At 49.1% G+C, this 16,156-nt stretch overlaps 7 protein-coding genes across 7 annotated transcripts; 2 read left to right on the top strand and 5 right to left on the bottom strand.

The window, feature by feature from the left end:
- Positions 1–338: 338 nt before the first annotated feature.
- On the bottom strand, positions 339–908 carry AO090005000808 (uncharacterized protein; the record flags this gene model as incomplete). The annotated part of the gene is made up of 1 exon (XM_023233932.1): positions 339–908. The coding sequence occupies one exon, from the start codon at positions 906–908 to the stop codon at positions 339–341; it is 570 nt and encodes a 189-aa protein (XP_023089107.1).
- Positions 909–1,003: 95 nt separating this feature from the next.
- Positions 1,004–1,874, bottom strand: AO090005000809 (alpha/beta hydrolase; the record flags this gene model as incomplete). Its single annotated transcript, XM_023233931.1, has 2 exons — positions 1,004–1,625; positions 1,705–1,874. The coding sequence occupies 2 exons, from the start codon at positions 1,872–1,874 to the stop codon at positions 1,004–1,006; spliced, it is 792 nt and encodes a 263-aa protein (XP_023089108.1).
- A 1,059-nt stretch (positions 1,875–2,933) lies between these two features.
- AO090005000810 (uncharacterized protein) lies at positions 2,934–4,608 on the top strand (the record flags this gene model as incomplete). Its single annotated transcript, XM_001817776.3, has 2 exons — positions 2,934–3,107; positions 3,175–4,608. 2 exons carry the CDS (start codon positions 2,934–2,936, stop codon positions 4,606–4,608), a joined length of 1,608 nt encoding a protein of 535 aa, XP_001817828.1.
- Positions 4,609–5,253: 645 nt separating this feature from the next.
- Positions 5,254–7,412, bottom strand: npl4 (nuclear protein localization protein 4; the record flags this gene model as incomplete). Its single annotated transcript, XM_023233930.1, has 4 exons — positions 5,254–5,520; positions 5,580–7,041; positions 7,104–7,234; positions 7,314–7,412. The coding sequence occupies 4 exons, from the start codon at positions 7,410–7,412 to the stop codon at positions 5,254–5,256; spliced, it is 1,959 nt and encodes a 652-aa protein (XP_023089109.1).
- Positions 7,413–8,282: 870 nt separating this feature from the next.
- Positions 8,283–9,068, bottom strand: pst2 (putative NADH-quinone oxidoreductase Pst2; the record flags this gene model as incomplete). Its single annotated transcript, XM_001817778.3, has 4 exons — positions 8,283–8,384; positions 8,439–8,835; positions 8,893–8,978; positions 9,042–9,068. 4 exons carry the CDS (start codon positions 9,066–9,068, stop codon positions 8,283–8,285), a joined length of 612 nt encoding a protein of 203 aa, XP_001817830.3.
- An 885-nt stretch (positions 9,069–9,953) lies between these two features.
- On the bottom strand, positions 9,954–10,721 carry yth1 (cleavage polyadenylation factor RNA-binding subunit YTH1; the record flags this gene model as incomplete). The annotated part of the gene is made up of 1 exon (XM_001817779.3): positions 9,954–10,721. The coding sequence occupies one exon, from the start codon at positions 10,719–10,721 to the stop codon at positions 9,954–9,956; it is 768 nt and encodes a 255-aa protein (XP_001817831.1).
- Positions 10,722–15,047: 4,326 nt separating this feature from the next.
- On the top strand, positions 15,048–15,972 carry AO090005000815 (glycoside hydrolase family 18 protein; the record flags this gene model as incomplete). The annotated part of the gene is made up of 2 exons (XM_001817780.3): positions 15,048–15,255; positions 15,311–15,972. The coding sequence occupies 2 exons, from the start codon at positions 15,048–15,050 to the stop codon at positions 15,970–15,972; spliced, it is 870 nt and encodes a 289-aa protein (XP_001817832.3).
- Between the last annotated feature and the right edge of the window lie 184 nt (positions 15,973–16,156).

Raw genomic sequence — 16,156 nt, 5'->3', positions numbered from 1 at the left:
AGATGGCGTCCTGGCTTGATTCTGATGGGATGGTGTTGGTGGCCGTTGCAACTTATCTAAAATTAGCCATGTATTAGCTTCTTACTTGGTTCCTCCTTGGGATTGCAGGCTGAACATCCGGAAATATTGCGCCTGGTTATTGCAGAGAAGCCAGTCGGTTTGATACAAATGACTTCACTGGGTAAAAGAACAAGAGCGAAAAGGATATCATGTCCCAACGGATTCTACAGCTCTAAGATCATTGATTGATATGGGTATAGATGATCTACTGGTAGTTATACTTCATTATATTTTGGCCTTTGTACACTCGTATACTCTATAGACATGACGATCGCCATCTATGGTTTATGAGAAGAGCCCTGCCCCCTCCCAAAGGGCGGAACAGCTCCAGCTTCAGCTCCCTGTTTCATAGCCGCCGAGGCTTGCATATCGGCCACCTTAGGCGGCAGTACCAAAGCACTCCTGTCATTTCTCTTATAAAAGTCTACCAGCACCTGAGCCGTCTTGACCGGCTGGTCTTCCTGGACGAAGTGCCCCGCTTCGGGAAATACCTGCAGCTGATATTTACCCTGCATTTGTCCGATCATCAATTCTTTATCCAGACGATCTGTTCCAGCGAGAAGAAGTAGTTTTCCGCCACGAGCTTCCAGAAATTTCTTGCTCAGACCGATGAACCAGTTTTCCCAGAAGGGCTTCGTTTCGGCGAGATTGGTGCGCCATACCCATGGTTTTGAGGGGTCGGTGGGCGCTGCTTCCTCGTAGAGAAGAGAAGGTACGGAGACTCGGGCTGAGGTTCTGTTGCGGATTGTGCGAGAGCGCGTGCTAAGGTTGTTAGTACATGGTGGGTGTATGCCTCTAGTAGACAAGGCAAGTCTGAGGGGTCTGTGATGTAGATAGGATAGAAACATACTGCCATTCAATCCCTGAGGCAAGGGAGGGAAACCGAGTGGGCCGCGTAGACAGATACTTTTCCATGCTTTGGAGAGCGTCCATTGCCGAACCTTTATCCGCAGTTAGCAAACTTATGTGCACTCACTCTACCAACCAGCGATCCGGCAGCGGACTTCTTCTGCAAGAATGGCATACCCTCAACAACATCCAAAACAGCATAAGCTAACACCTTCGGACCCAACTCTCCCTTCTTCGCCACATCTGTGATGACTGCACCACCCAGACTATGTCCCACAAGGACAATGTCAGGTAGACTTTCCCAGCCCATCTTGGACTGTGTCTCACGGACAATGAAAACCAAATCCCGATTGAGCGTCTCCAGACTTAAATCCAATTCGACCTTCCCTTCTCCCGTCTCCGTGTATGTAGACGTCTGACCGTGATCTCGCGCGTCGATAGAGAGGATTCCCGCCTTGGGTAGGATCTTCCGAATCTCCTCTGCGCAAGTTGCAAACGAGAGCCCCGACGAGCCGGCGCCATGATGCATGACGAAGAGCGGGCCCGAGTTTGTGGGAGGAGTCAGGTATACATGGTGTGTTATGCGCGCAGAGTCTGTCTCTTGAATGAGAAAGAGCTCTTGGGTGAAGAAATCGGTCCAATTCAATGTTTCAACGGAATTGGATCTGGGATGTGTTAGTATAGCTAACAAACGAAAAATGACCCCACACGTAGAACTAAGAAAAAGTCACAGATCACACAGTCAAGAGCAACAATCGCAACAACTTAGTATCATAGGGGGTACGTTTCACTCACCCTCGGGACCTAGCAAACAGCTGCCGACTGGGCGAGGGAACCACGGTCCCCGTTGACGAGGCAGACTCGGAATCGTCTTCATCGCGGGGTGGATGCATGGAGAACGGTGGGGCCTCGGGTGGGAGCTTGGCCAGTTTTGCTTTGGCGAAGGATTTCTGCAGTTCGCTCATGGAGGTGGGTTATGGTATGTTCGGTGCTAATGAATCGGGGGCCTTTTTCCTTCGGTGGGAGAGTGGACGGGAGCTCATGTGGGGTGGTGGGATGAATGGATCTTTCTTGGATGATCGGCAGGATGGACACCGTATGATCTGGAGATCTATTGCATTTAGTTGTAAGAGGAATTGGACACTCGGGGATTGATTTCGAGGAGCCCTGAAGCTGAGGTTATTCAGAGACCAGGACAGTGAATAATATCTGTGCCTGGAAGTCGTGACACAGGATCAATGAATCAAAACGTTTTATCCTTAAAGAGTTCGTGTCACTGCCTCAGGCTGGCACCCTATCTCCCATGACGTCATGGGACTACGCTGGGAAAAATACAAGAATGGAACTGGAGAGTCTAACCAATATACCTTAATTTCTAGTAACCAGTCCGTGAACTATTCGGTTCCAAGTGCCGAGACTTCTCTAAGAGTATAATTGAAACATGACCTGAGGGGTTGCTCAGTAGTCATATGACCCAGCATTATCGTTGCCATTCATTGTACTAGTAGCACTACTATCTCTCTTCCCCCTCATCGTAAACCCAATATCATTCAAAAAATCAATCCACACCCACATCCACATATCAGTACGACCGATTGGAAAAGAAGCCACCTATTGGATTTCCTGAAGACTATGTCCTCTAAGTGGTTGGGGTCTCTACGCTGGCCCATCCATGGTTATGCGGGCATGAGCAATCGATGACTTCACCAACCATGCCAATGCTTCAGCTCCCGACGTTACTACTTACATGGATGCGGGCGCATCATTGCTCTATTCCCGCAGATTCTTACTACAGTATTTCTTCAAATTTAAGCTTACCCTTGTCCTGCTAATCCTGGAGGCGCATGTCCTACCCATGACGTCACCTCAGCTCTGAGGAATCTCGGCATTTCGATTGCTCTCAACTCGAACTATTGTTTCCTCTCTTTCTTTTCCCCTTCACGCAAAGGATCCACTCTGTGAGCCGCTATATATCCTTGTCATTGTTCATCAAGGTCTCCCAGGGTATATCAATAGAGCACACAATGGTCGCACTTTGGAACAAGAAAAAGGACGACCCCGACAGGGAGGAATCACAGACAAGGGATGAGGAAAGCTCTTCCAGAAACCATCGTGAACCGCAGTATCGAGAGCCAGATGAGCGCACAAGACTTTTACCTCGCGATCATGCCGCTTATCTGAGACCCGATGATCCTGCAGTAAGTTGAAAAAATCCCTACCTCAAGTTGACCGAAAACATTATCCCGCTGACTTTCGAAATGCAAGGTCTCTCCGTATAACCTCTGGAGCGTTCGAGCTCTACGAGCCCTCTCTTCACTCTTCCTCGTGATAAGCTTTATATGGTGGGCCTTCTTACTCGTCTCCATCTTCGTCAGCCCGCCCATGATGCACACACGGGGGTCCGGCTTCTTCAGTTTCGCCTACACGTCGTTAACAGTCGGCTACCTGATAATCGCGCTCCTTTTCTTCTCCGTACCGTCAAAGCCAATGACGATATGTGGCGCGATCCTATTTGTCTTTCTCTTAGTTGATATGTGCATCATACTGGGCGTAGCTCACATCCGTGTCGAAGAAGGTTGGGTGGGCATAGCCTCAGTCGTCTGGGCGACATTCATCTCGATCTATGCCATTGGGCAGAACCGCTACGTCGCATGGGGCAAAAAGGAAGAGGAAGAGCGCTTGACAGGTCGCGAAGAGACGCGTCGTCCCCTCCGAGAATGGCTGGCCGTGCTGATTGCCACCATTATCATGGTCGTCCTCGCTATCGTTTCCATTCTCTTCACCGCAACGTTGATCATCCGCATCCAGGACTCCTCCCTTGCTGCACCAGGCAAGAAGTACTACGTCAATGGCAACCACTACCAAGTCCATCTAGACTGCGTCGGCAACCCAGGTCGCAAAACCGAAGATGGAGACCGCATACCCACAGTTTTATTGGAAGGTAATCACGGGCCAGTCGAACACACCTTGCAACCATTTATCGATGATGCGTACCGCAACGGCTCCATCGAACGCTACTGCTACTGGGACCGACCGGGATATGCCTGGTCCGACAACGCGCCATCCCCTTACTCCGCCGGCATGGCAGCCGACTCACTGTCCGAGGCGCTCGCTCTCGCCGGCGAAGAAGGACCCTGGGTCCTGGTCTCGGCCGGAGTAGGCGGCATCTACAGTCGCATTTTTGCCAGCCGACATCTCCTCGAAGTAGATGGGATCATGCTCATCGACACCCTGCACGAAGATTACCTGGACAGTCTGGGCTCACCGGGACGGGGCTTCATCCTTTGGATTCGGGGTGTTCTCTCTCCTCTGGGTCTCGATCGACTCGCTGGAGCCATCTTCAAGGGCCGGACACGGGAGGACCGCGTCATCGGTCGTAGCGCCTATCAAACCGCGAAGGTCATCCGGGCCAAGTTGCAGGAGAATCTGGTAGCCAAGTCCATGACTGCATCGGAGATCCAGACCGCGCGACACGTGCAGATGCCCGACACGCCGTTGACGGTGATCAGTTCTGGTGTGGAAGTCCGGAAGAGTGAGAAGTGGAGGAAGGCTCAGGAGGAATTGACGAAAGTAACAAAAAATCTCAAGAACTGGGATATTGTTCGCGGGGCACCACATGAGGTATGGAGATCGGCTGAGGGCCGATCTATCGTGGAGAAAAGATTGAAGCAGATGGTCAAGGGTAAGGGGAAGAAGTAATATTGCTCCTTTTCGCTTGGGGCCTGGCGTATCTTTTGCTTCTCTTCTACCTCTTCAAGCCTCTTCTTTTCTTTTTAATTTCTTCTGGATTCGTTCTGGGTTCATTCTTTAGTTTGTTACCCCTTTCTAGTTGGCGTTGTTTCAAACTTCACGTGTTATAGGGTAAAATTTACGGTCTATTGTGGTGTAGTTCACGTAATATAGTCTATTCACAATGCGATACCTAGGTATCTGAACTGTAGGTGTGCGTAACCTTCTATGATTAGTGTAGGTAGTCCGCACAAACTTGGAAATCCGACTATTACAGAACAGCCAGTAAATATACCTGAGCAGTTTGCACAAGCTCAGGAACTCAAATGTTTTTAGCAACGTAGATTCATTCCATCTGTACCATCTAATATCTTCCGAGGGCTATATCACAAGACATCCATCCTCACAATCTGAGACCTAAGCCAGCCGTAATATATGCATAGGGTTGGTGGGAGTCAAGAGAACAGATCCATAAATACTGCAAGGCACGAGCACGTTGTTGCACAGCTGGCGCACGCTAGGCCAGGACGTCCGATGGCATAACAGCTTTGATCGAGGAAGCAGGGTGGATGATATATCGACGGGGAATGTGGCTACGCGGCTCGGATCGACCAGTCACTCTAGACTAGCTCCCTTGAACCTCTTAGCAAGCTGTTCACTTTCTGATTTTGGAGATTCAGGCCTTGAGGGGAAAAAACGTTTTCCGGCTTGGGGCACTGCGCGAGGAGAATCGGCCGAACTCAGCCAGGGGCGCTTAGGGGGGCGCTCACCACTTTCCTGAAGAATTGTGACCAACGTCGCCCACCCGGGGGTGCTTATTAACTGAACTCCATCTGCGGGATCATGTTTTGTCGCAACGCGGCCGAGGAGTGCCTCCTCGTCCTGTTATGGTGTTAATGTTTATTGCGATCATCAAACCAGTGTATGGTGGGTTTGCCTACCTTGCTGAATGTGGACAAAGAGTGGAGGAAGCACAGAAGATGGAAGTCGGATACGGCGCGAATCGCCTTGTCAGGGTCGCCGTGGGAAACGAGCTTTTTGGCGACGTGACGAAGCTCCTGGCTTTCGCCGATGACTTCACGGTTCTCAATTGGAAAGTTACCTTCAACAAAAAGCGGAGAGGATTCCGTAGGGAATCCATGGGTTAAAGTGACCAAGAGATACTCAACAGGGAATGCTGGTTTTGCGTTTTGCTGAGCGCTAACACCATACTCATTAATCTTTCGGTAGAAGACTTCGGGTATATACCGCGACTTGTTCTCAGAGTCATCCTCTTCGGACTGTACCAGCATGACCGAGGGCTCCGCAGACGGTTCAACTATATCTGCCCTGACCATCTCAACTGCCGCAACCGACGCCTGGTAGGCGCTTACCGAGATAGCACCCTCCTCATCTCCACTGAGAACACAAGTGACAAAATTGGAACCGAATCGACCAGTCCGGCTCCACTTGGTTGCTTTTGGGTATTGGGCTTGTAACCGCGCTGCGAATGTAATCTCCAGGGACGAAAGGAAGTAAGAATCAATGTGCCGCTTGCAGATGACCGAGCCGTCCCCTTGTCCAGCATCAAGCAAATCAGTAAAGATGACACCGACTTTCTCAAGGCCACACAAGCGTGCGACCTCATCGACCTCCTTCTCATTATGCCATTCGTGAAGCGTAACGCCATCAATCTCATCCACCTGTGGCGGCTCGTAGATCGCCTGGACCACAGCCTTGACTCCCAGAGGAACCTCGGTGTACTCTTCGTATGTGCCGTACAGAAATCCCAGCCGTTGAGCACCGGACTTACGCCAGAAATCGAGCAACGAGTTAATAAGATCAGGAGAAGAGAACTCCACATGGTCTACCGTACGAAACTCTTGAGGCTGCAAGCTAATCGCACTTGGTTGGCACTTGGTACAGATTCCCTCAGGCCACGAAGGATGTCCAGACGGGCAATCCCGTCTTACTCGGTAGTATGGTTCACTGAGTGGGGGCATGAAAGAGCTCTTGAGCTCGGCTTTGTTGGTCGCAGCATTGAGTTTCCGCAAATATGAGTGAAATGACAAGTGCTTAATCTTCTTCTCCGCAAGGTACTTGGGGTCATAAGGCTCTAGTGGCATGCAGTAGTCGCACATGCCCTTGGGTCCATGCTTGCACATTTTCATGTCACGGTTGCGCTTTATTTTCCCATCCTTTTTATCTAACGCATCATCGAGAGGCGACTGTTGGACCACATCCCAAGGGTTTTTGATTACAGCGGTCGGTGAGGTAGGCTGGGGGCGAAGCGAAACGGTTTCGGTTTGCGGGACAGGGGCTCCATTCAGACGCCGAGAGGACACATTCGTAATATGACCATTTGCAGAGCCATCTTGCAAGCTTTGCTTTTCTTGATAGCCAAGGTACAGCTTGTCTCCGTGTCTACTTCCAGCATTAGCAAGCTCAAGAACAGCTAAGACACCGTCCAGTAAAGGCTAACTGACTTTAGACCGACTGTCCCAAGCGCAATACCATCGAGAGTATCCAAAAGTCTCTCATCACCCCCAGTACCTATGGGCTTGTTCGAAAGGTTTATTGAAGAGGGTTCAGTGTCTGGAGGGAGGTGCTCCAATATCTACAGGTAGGATTGTTAGCATCCACCTAGCACCCGGTGGGATGCAGAGACATGGTTGACACAGCTATCCAAACCATACCTTCTGCTTGAGCGAGGGAAATAGTTCTTGTGGGCTGACTGTCAACCGGAACTGGCCGTTCCGGCCCTCAAATCTCAGAACGATCGGCCGAGACGCCATGGTGAGAGGTTTGGTGAAATTGTTAAGGTGCAAGATAGTTGAGTGGTAGTGAGTAATGATATTTATGGGTATACGGAAAACTAGATTGCGTTCATGGAATCATGACGGTGGGAAAGCATAAGGTATAGTGAGGCAGTGGCGGGTTTGGAGACACGAGTGAGAGTGAGAGCTCAAGCTGGAGAAGACGAGAAGGCGGAAGAGCTCTATCGTCATCGCCGCCGGTTACCGCCCTATATCCAGAACCCCGCAGAATACACTTACAGAAATTATGTATAATACGTAATCTGAATACCAACGCTCAACTGGGTATTTATTATTAGGTAGGTGCAGAGGCCGAAGTTCTCTCTAAGAGTGTTAGAGAGACCCAAATGATATTTTGAATTTTTCTCAAGATCAGATCATGAACAAAATAGAAATTTGCACGAATTAGAGGTTCTTACCACCTCATATTTTACTACTAAACCACTAAGCGAAGCTGGAGTATACAATACAGTTTTCGTGCTTGAAACGTTCATAAATAATTTATTATCTTATTTGCAGGTATGGTATATCATTTTCAGATCTCAGTCCGAATGAGGTATCGACCCATCACAAAACGCCATTGGAATAAACAACAAAAAGAACGAAAAAAAAAACAAAGATCAAGTGGGTATCCAATGGAGCCGATCAGGAAATTACACACTTAGGAAGACCACAAGGCCCCTCACCCTTCTCCTTCTTTGCCCCTTGTGCACCCTGTTCGTTCTGCTGGCCATTCTGCGCAGCGTTGGAAGCTTCTGTCTTTGTAATTTGTTCTTTTTGTTGTTGCTGTGGTTGTTGTGATGCAGCGATAGGCTGCGACTGAGGCTTGGCTTCATCACTGCCATGCAGTCAAGCGAAGTTGACACGAGCAACGTGCTCGTAGAAAGCCTTGCCCTGGCCCTCAGCGATCTCGAGCTCGAGAGCAGTGGGCTGGCGGGAACCGTCGGCACCCTATAGAGGAACATGTTAGCAACTGGTTTAGCGATAGATAGGTGCAGAGCTTACAGCAAAAGTACCAGCACCCCAGGCGCTACCACCGTGGATCTCCTGGAGGTTGGACAACTGGGCAAACATGGTCTTGTAGCCGAGAGGAACGTAGATGAAGCCGTGGTGGGCAAGAGTGCTCATGGCAGCAATGGCGGTGGACTCCTGGCCACCACCCAGGGTACCAGTGGAGACGAACAGACCGGCATACTTGCCCCAGTAGCCACCGGTGGCCCAGATGCCGCCAGTGTGGTCCCAGAAAGCCTTCCACTGTGCAGGGAAGTTACCATAACGAGTAGGGATACCGAACAGCACAGCGTCGTATTCCTTGAGCTTTTCCGGGTTGGCAATGGGGTGATCCTTCTTGTCAGGAGCGTGCATCTTATCCAGGACCTCCTTGGGCAGGGTCTCAGCAATCCTATTGAAAGACCATTAGCAATTGGGTTTTCCAAGCTGATGTTGCTTGTTAACATACTGGTAGATGTCGGCCTGGCCGCCAGCAGATTCAATACCCTTCTTTTCGGCCTCAGCCAGGTGGGCGATGTGGCCGTACATGGAGTACTACCGTTTGTTAGCCATTGTGTGCAATGTAAGAAGACGAACAAGAAGGTTAATGTTACGTACGTAAACGATAGCAACCTTGGGAGCCATGGCGACGGTAAGTAGTTTTGATTTTATTAGAGGAGGGATTGGAGGAAGTCTTAATCGGGAGATGGTTGAAGAGTTGAAGTATCGGCCGGACAAGGTGAGAACACTTATATATGTGAAATCACGTTCCTTGGAGAAGATGGTCGACCACGAGGGGTTGGGGCTGCCCCTCCATCGCTCGACACCAGAATTCAACAAGCTTGCCAAAAGATCCGTAATCGATTACAGAATCCATTAGCTTTGGGAGAAGCGCTGGGTGATTGGTTCTGGAAGGGAGGCTGTGGGGGTTGCCGGGGGTCCAGCCGAATGTCCATTGCTCCACCGGCATCTCCTGGTCCAATCATCGGCGTGGGTAGTAACTTAGCTGAGTCTTACTGATGATTAGCAAATGGTCCCCTTTCCCGCTCCCAGAATATTCGATCCGAATAGGACCTTGCTGAATGATCTCTTATTCAGATAGTAAGGGTGCTTTGTCAATCTGGGTGACAAGAAGATACAATCTTCCGCGCTTCAATTCCGTTTTGGTGAGCAATCTACTTACTATGTATGTGCTAATGTGACTAGGATATCTACTATGTAGCAACGCACTGGCCTTGCTGTCGTGATGTCATCCACTACTGAAGTTACTACGACGCCATGTCACCTTAATCTAGAGCAAGATCTGTGGCTGGAATTTGTTACACAGAATCAGATACAGTGGCCACGGCATTGTTCCTTTGTGTTATACCTATAGCAACCGCTATTATAGTTCACTAAATCATATACACGAATAGACTGTCAATGCCTGAACTTGGGTATCTCAACGTTCTAGTAATAAGCTTAAATCCATCATCAACAAATAACCTTCTCTTCTTTCCTATCCAACAATTCCACAAGACATGTCCCCGCTCACAGCCCACGTCCCCGGCCTCTAAAACGACCACGCATAAATCCACCCCCGCGTCCCCGCTCACTCCTCCATTCACGTTCTCGTTCCTTTTCTCTTTCCTGCTCCTCCCTGATTAATATCCTCTCTCGCTCCAATTCCTCCTCTGTCTTCTCCACCCTGATTGACGGCTTAGGGAGGTTCTCGATCCACCGGGCATGAGCGTCCGCGCAACCTTTACCCTCTGGACAGAACCCTGCCAGGTAGTACTGACACAGCCGTCGGCGCACATGACGTTTGGCACAGAGCGGCCCCAATGGGCAAAAGCCTCGATCGTAGTGCTCGCATGGCGGTAATCGAGCCTGCTCCCGCACGTGCTGATAAAGACAGTCATCACCATTCGGACAGTAGCCTGACCGCGAAAAGGACTGGCACTCTGGCATCCGGCGAAGGTTGTATTCATGGAGATATTCACATTTGAGGCCTTTTTTGCACAGCCCCTTGAGGAAGTGCTTGCAGACGAGTGACCCGTGCGTCGTGGACGGTGCCAGTCCGGAAGCGGTAGTCGTGGACGTCGTCACTCGGGATGGTGTCGGATGTCGATCGGGGCAAGCAGGCCCTAAGGGACAATGGCCTTCACTGTACGCCTTGCAGACGGGTACATCGCAGGCGAGTCCGAAGCCGAAGCTATTGCGTAGGAAGGGGATGAAGGAGAAATCGTTATAGCTTGGGTCGCGCTCGCTGCCGGAAGCTAGGATTTGTGATGCAGCGTGACTAACTTCTGCGGACATGATTGTGTTGTGTCGCACCAAAACGGAGGGAAGAAAAAGATATGTGGCTGTTTTGGTCACAAAGGCAACAAGTGATAACGAGCTTGAAGGCTCGCGACCGGAAACTTGAGCAGCAGCGGAGGTCAGTTACAATTTCGGCGCTGGGGCCTGTCTAAATCTGTAAGCAAGGGGTTCCGTGAGCTGCGTAACTCGTGTGAGTTATTTCGAGGATAATGGCGGGTAATAATATCAATACAGTGATGGTCAAACCCAGGAAGCAGGTGAAATTCTGGTCAACTAACAGCTTGATGGCGGAGAAAGGCCGGGCATTAAATGGAAGGCGGTGGCAAAACATATCGGTTATCTTCAATCGACCAATTATGAGAGCATACCACGTGACTGTCAGCTACCATGCTTTCATGATGCCCAGCGTAAACATTGTGCAAGGAGGCTGGGCAGGTAAGTAGAAGCTGGATTTTTTTTAGAATATAATAGCTGAATATGAGCCTTCAATGGAGTTTATTCCAAGACAATTGTCACTTTTCCTAGACATTACCATTGCTAACTATGTGCTGCATAACTATAGTTGCTACATGCCAGCTTCTATCCTGGGAAGCTACGAGGGCGGTGGGTAACAACATATCGAGGAGGATAAAAGGCAATATCGATCTGGGGGAACTGAGTAAGTCGTTCTGGAACCTAATACTAGGCAGCAAAGTACCAGACATGCCACTCATTAAATGAGGAAGCATCGTCTCTACGGCATCGGACCTCTGCTCTTCAACTCGCCGTGGGCAATTTTTCGTCCCTCACTGAGTCTTCTAAGTGGATTGGTCTCTCGCTAATGATCGATGCTAATGCGTACTATTCTGCGAGCCATTTGAAAAACAGGTCTGTTACCAATTGAATCTTCTTATTATTGTCAAATCATGAGCTACCTCCTTCCTCTATGGTCGAGAGGTCCAGTTTATGCGGCTTCTCCTCGACTTAAGATGTCTTCATACCTTTACTAGTAGTTTATGGCTCAGAATGCGAGCATCATCCCTTATAGTTACTACTTTTCTTTCATCTTCCCCCACCCCGCGATTTAATTGCGTTCGTGTATGCCCTTATCACCGGGTGAGTTTCCATGTGCCAGTGACTCTCTCCATACTCATTTTTTGCAGTCATTCGAGAGGCTACTAAGACCATTAAAGATATCTAGATCCGAAGATAGTCCATTTCTTTCCCCTATGGACGTAGGTGGGGTTGATGCACTCAATAAGGTCAAATTCACTGCCTTCAGCTTGAGGGTCAAATGGGATGCATAAACAGCATATATGAGTAGGAAGACTTCCCATCTGTTCGACCAGCATGCTCGATATGCCTCTCATGGCACCTCCTCAAGCAGTGTAGCTAGCATCATGCTTATAGCTCGAACAGAGAGACAACATGTGTTCAGCCACACGTGAAGTAACGGCTTTGGGCCTGTCGATGGGTCCTTGACTGTAATATCATATTGGCACTGAGTCTCTCGATCATCATCTACTTAATATTGTTATTTGGTAGATATAATGGATTGAGGAAACGGTTTAAACCAAGCAAGAAATAGTAAAAGAGAGCAAAGGAGAAACTTGATAGAGAGAGATATTTAATCCCTATTTATTGAGAGCCCTTCGAAGGAACGAGTGCCGAAAGTAGCTTGAATCCATAGTATATCACATTCTACGGTTCTAGATTCTACTTCCGATCCATAGTACGTCTGAGATCCCATCTGAGCGAGTCCAATCTCAATCTACCTACCTATTTTACCAGAAGTTTACCGTTACTGTCAAAAGTTACTGGATCTTCCAGTTATGACACTCATGATGTATCATGAAACCTGAGCTAGGTCGCAGTACATCCAAGGATAATCTAAGCCAGATCAAGTATAGCCTTGTATCTAGCTGATCGCCTAATCACGTGTATACTCGGCGCCTTGGAGCCTTAGCAGCTGAGAATTCAGGGAATTTACTAGTTAAATTAGCAATACTTCGTGTTTACGATCGGACATGGATCCCCAAGGTATAGCTCAAGCTTCCAATGCGAATCATACCCAATCATCCCGGTGTCACGCAAAGTAATACCCGGTTTAGGTTCAATAGCGGGAGTACGACAGCCGACTACCTAGTCTAAGGGGTAAGAGGAAGAAACGTTACCAGAGGAAAGAGAAAAGAGAAAGAGAATTGCAGATCTGGTCTTGGGGGCTACAGCATGGCTGCAGACGTAAACACCGGTGCTGCTGCCCCTGCATACGAGGCATCCTGGGAAGTCACAACGTCACATGGTCTGCCTGGCGGGTCTGACTCTAGCGTTGATACTCTGTGTGTACACGTCGGAAAATTGAGAACAATCCATTGTTGTACGATATTTTATTTCATATAGAAATATTCAGTACTGAGGCATTATGATACACTGGTTCAACGCACGATATGTTGGGCAGGTGTCGACGGAGGTTATGGCCCGGGCCTTCCATTTAGGGTTCCGAAAAGGAACTTGCGGCGATCACTCCAACCATTGTCAGACTTTCGCCTGCACCCCGAAGGTCAGGTGCATGGCTTGAGATGATTGACGCATGAATGAACCCTGAGCTCAAAGAGACCCAGTCATATCCACGCATGGAGCATCGTCATTCGCAATCCATCATGCGGGGGTGGAAAAGCGACTAATTACTAGTCTGCAGTTCTCTCCACAGCCTCGAACGAGTAAGAAAAGTAAACCTTATGGGGTAAAAAAGCAAATCCAAGACCAAAACAATAAGAGAAGTAAAAAAAGAAAGAAAGAAAGAAGAGAATTAATTTCCCTCCATTGCCCCAGTTGAAACCCACCTAATCGATCGACAGTGCTCATTATTTATGAAACATTTGAAAGAGTTACACCCCAGCACTGGTGATATAGTTATTGTGGCATTTAAGACAACCGATCTTACCTAAGGTCGTGGTGGCTCCCGTCCTATACTATACCATTACCAAGTCAGCCCGCAACGCGCAGCTCTCTGCCACCCGATCCACTCAAATCTTACAATGAGGCTGGGGATTAATCCATTACTACCAGACTCGTGAGCAGATCTTCACCGAAAAGTCCCAGAACGGTCTTCTCAGCACCACCAAACTCGCGTGCTTTGCCTAAGCTTCCGGGGCAACCCCATGACTATCAGTCGACGGAATAGACACCGAGAGGTGGGGTGAGCGTAATCTGAGATTTTAGACCCTCTGGAAGCTGCTGCCGATCAAAAGTCCCTTTCGATATATTTCTAACCTTGTGGCGGGTCCACGAATGAGCACGGTACCGTCGGAGGCCCAGATTGACACGGTCCTCTTGCTACCCTGCAATAGAAGGATAAATAGAATCTTATTGTCCGGGGGTTGGAGTCTTAGGCTCGGGGAGGAAGAAAAAGAGTGAAAGCGTCATTTTCTAGCACTGGCTACAAGTCAAGACTTGATGCACGGTCTTTCAATCAGCGTGCATTGTGCAGCCAATGTTATGTCACTCTTCTTGTCATCGACGGTCATGGAATGTCGCTGAGCACTGACTTTGGTTGCCTTCTTTGATTCACGCCTCCTCAAAAGACCTCACTTTGGGAGGGGCTTTCGCTTTCTCTTCCACTTGTCTGTTCTTTTTTTAAAATGACCCCAGCAAAATACGAGTAGATGACGAACTAAAAAAGGACCATTTCAACCGCCCCAAAGCAAAGAAACATCCCCCACACGTGACATCGTCCTTAATAGGGAAGTTGCTTTTCCCACACTTTATTTTTTCATGATTGTTGGTGCTTGTGGACCTTTCTAATTTTCTAATTATCTTTCTTTTCTTCGATTCTCTCCAAATCCACTTTCACCTTTTTACAACAACTCCTTTCTCTCAAATCCCTCATCTTGAGTGTATGCTACCATCATGCCATTGTCCGGCGGTATTTTCCCCCACTGGCGTCGCAAAGCGGCGGAACGCTCCAGCAACAGCTCGTATGAGGTTCCATACTATATAAACGCAGCGTATTATCCCAATTGGCGGATATACCGAAAACAGCCTCCTTCATCGCTTAGACTGGGATTTGTCTCTCATATCTTCTACGCATTTGCTTGGTAGTACAGCCATACACCAGACCGAGGGAACCCCTTGGCCCGAGTACATACATATACAAAGTACAGATGTTAACCAAGCCGTTTTATTTGTTTTAGGGTCAAAGAAGACGGCACCGTATATGTGGATCTCCCACCCGATTTTTCATTACTTATTTTCTAAGGATAAAACTTTCTTCATTATCTGAAAGATCCCACGCTAACCGCAGATCTAAATGCATAGTTAAGCGATGAATGGGCCGATGCGCAAATGCCCGTGGACGGCACGCAGGGCTGTATCCGGGCCTTCACGCAGCTGAAACCGCAGTACCCCAAGATGAAAATCATTCTCTCCGTCGGTGGAGGCGGCAAGGGAAGCGAGAACTTCGCCCTCGTGGCGCGGAGTCAATCGCGTACTGAGACATTTGTCCGCACGGCCAGGGCGCTGGTAGACCAATTCGGCCTGGACGGTCTCGACAGTATGCATCAACGCCTTCCTCAACTTACCATAAACATATTACTAATGCCCCCAAGTTGACTGGGAACACCCCGCCGACCCACAACAAGGCATGGACTACGTCCGACTACTAGCAAAGCTGCGGGAAGCACTGCCTTTGCCTCGATTCGTATTAGCAACGTGTCTTCCGGCGGGCCAATGGGCTCTGCGGAACATCGACCTCTCCAAGGCATCTTTGTACCTCGACCTGATTAATCTTATGACGTATGATTTTGCCGGGCCTTGGACGAACGAGAGCGGACACCATGCGCAATTGTACAGTCCCTCCCGGAATCCGGGTGCTGTCTCTTGCCAATCTAGCGTGCAGTATGTGATCTCGCAGGGTGTCGATCCGAAGAAAATCCTACTCGGTGTCCCTGCCTACGGCCGGTCATTTTTGGGTAGCGAGAAGCCCGGTCAGCGGTATGCTGGTACGGGTGGCGAGGATGGCGTGTTCGATTACAGTGATTTGCCCCGTCCTGGCGCTAAGGAGCATCATGATGATAAGCTTGGCGCGGCGTACTGCTCTGGTGGTGATGGCGGGTTCGTAACCTATGACACGCCGCGGACGGTGCAGCAGAAGGCTAGATTTGCGACCAAGACGAAGTTGGGAGGATTGTTCTATTGGCATATTGGAGGAGATGCACGCGGTCCGCGGAGTTTGATCGAGACCGGGTATAACACGCTACATGAGATGTAGCGGTAGTCGAAACATCCCCTGAAAGCGCGGAGAAATAATCGAGATAAGAAAACAAGAGTCAAAAAAAGAAAAACAAACAACAGCAGGAACAATGCATAACTCCGAGGAACAAAAAACAGGTGGCATATGTGTCGTGTGTTTATTATTACTGTGTCAGAATACCAGGTATGAAAGAAATGAATTA

Source organism: Aspergillus oryzae, chromosome 1 (assembly GCF_000184455.2).
Source record: "Aspergillus oryzae RIB40 DNA, chromosome 1".
Lineage (NCBI taxonomy): Eukaryota > Fungi > Ascomycota > Eurotiomycetes > Eurotiales > Aspergillaceae > Aspergillus > Aspergillus oryzae.
This window is presented reverse-complemented; position numbering and strand designations above follow the sequence as displayed.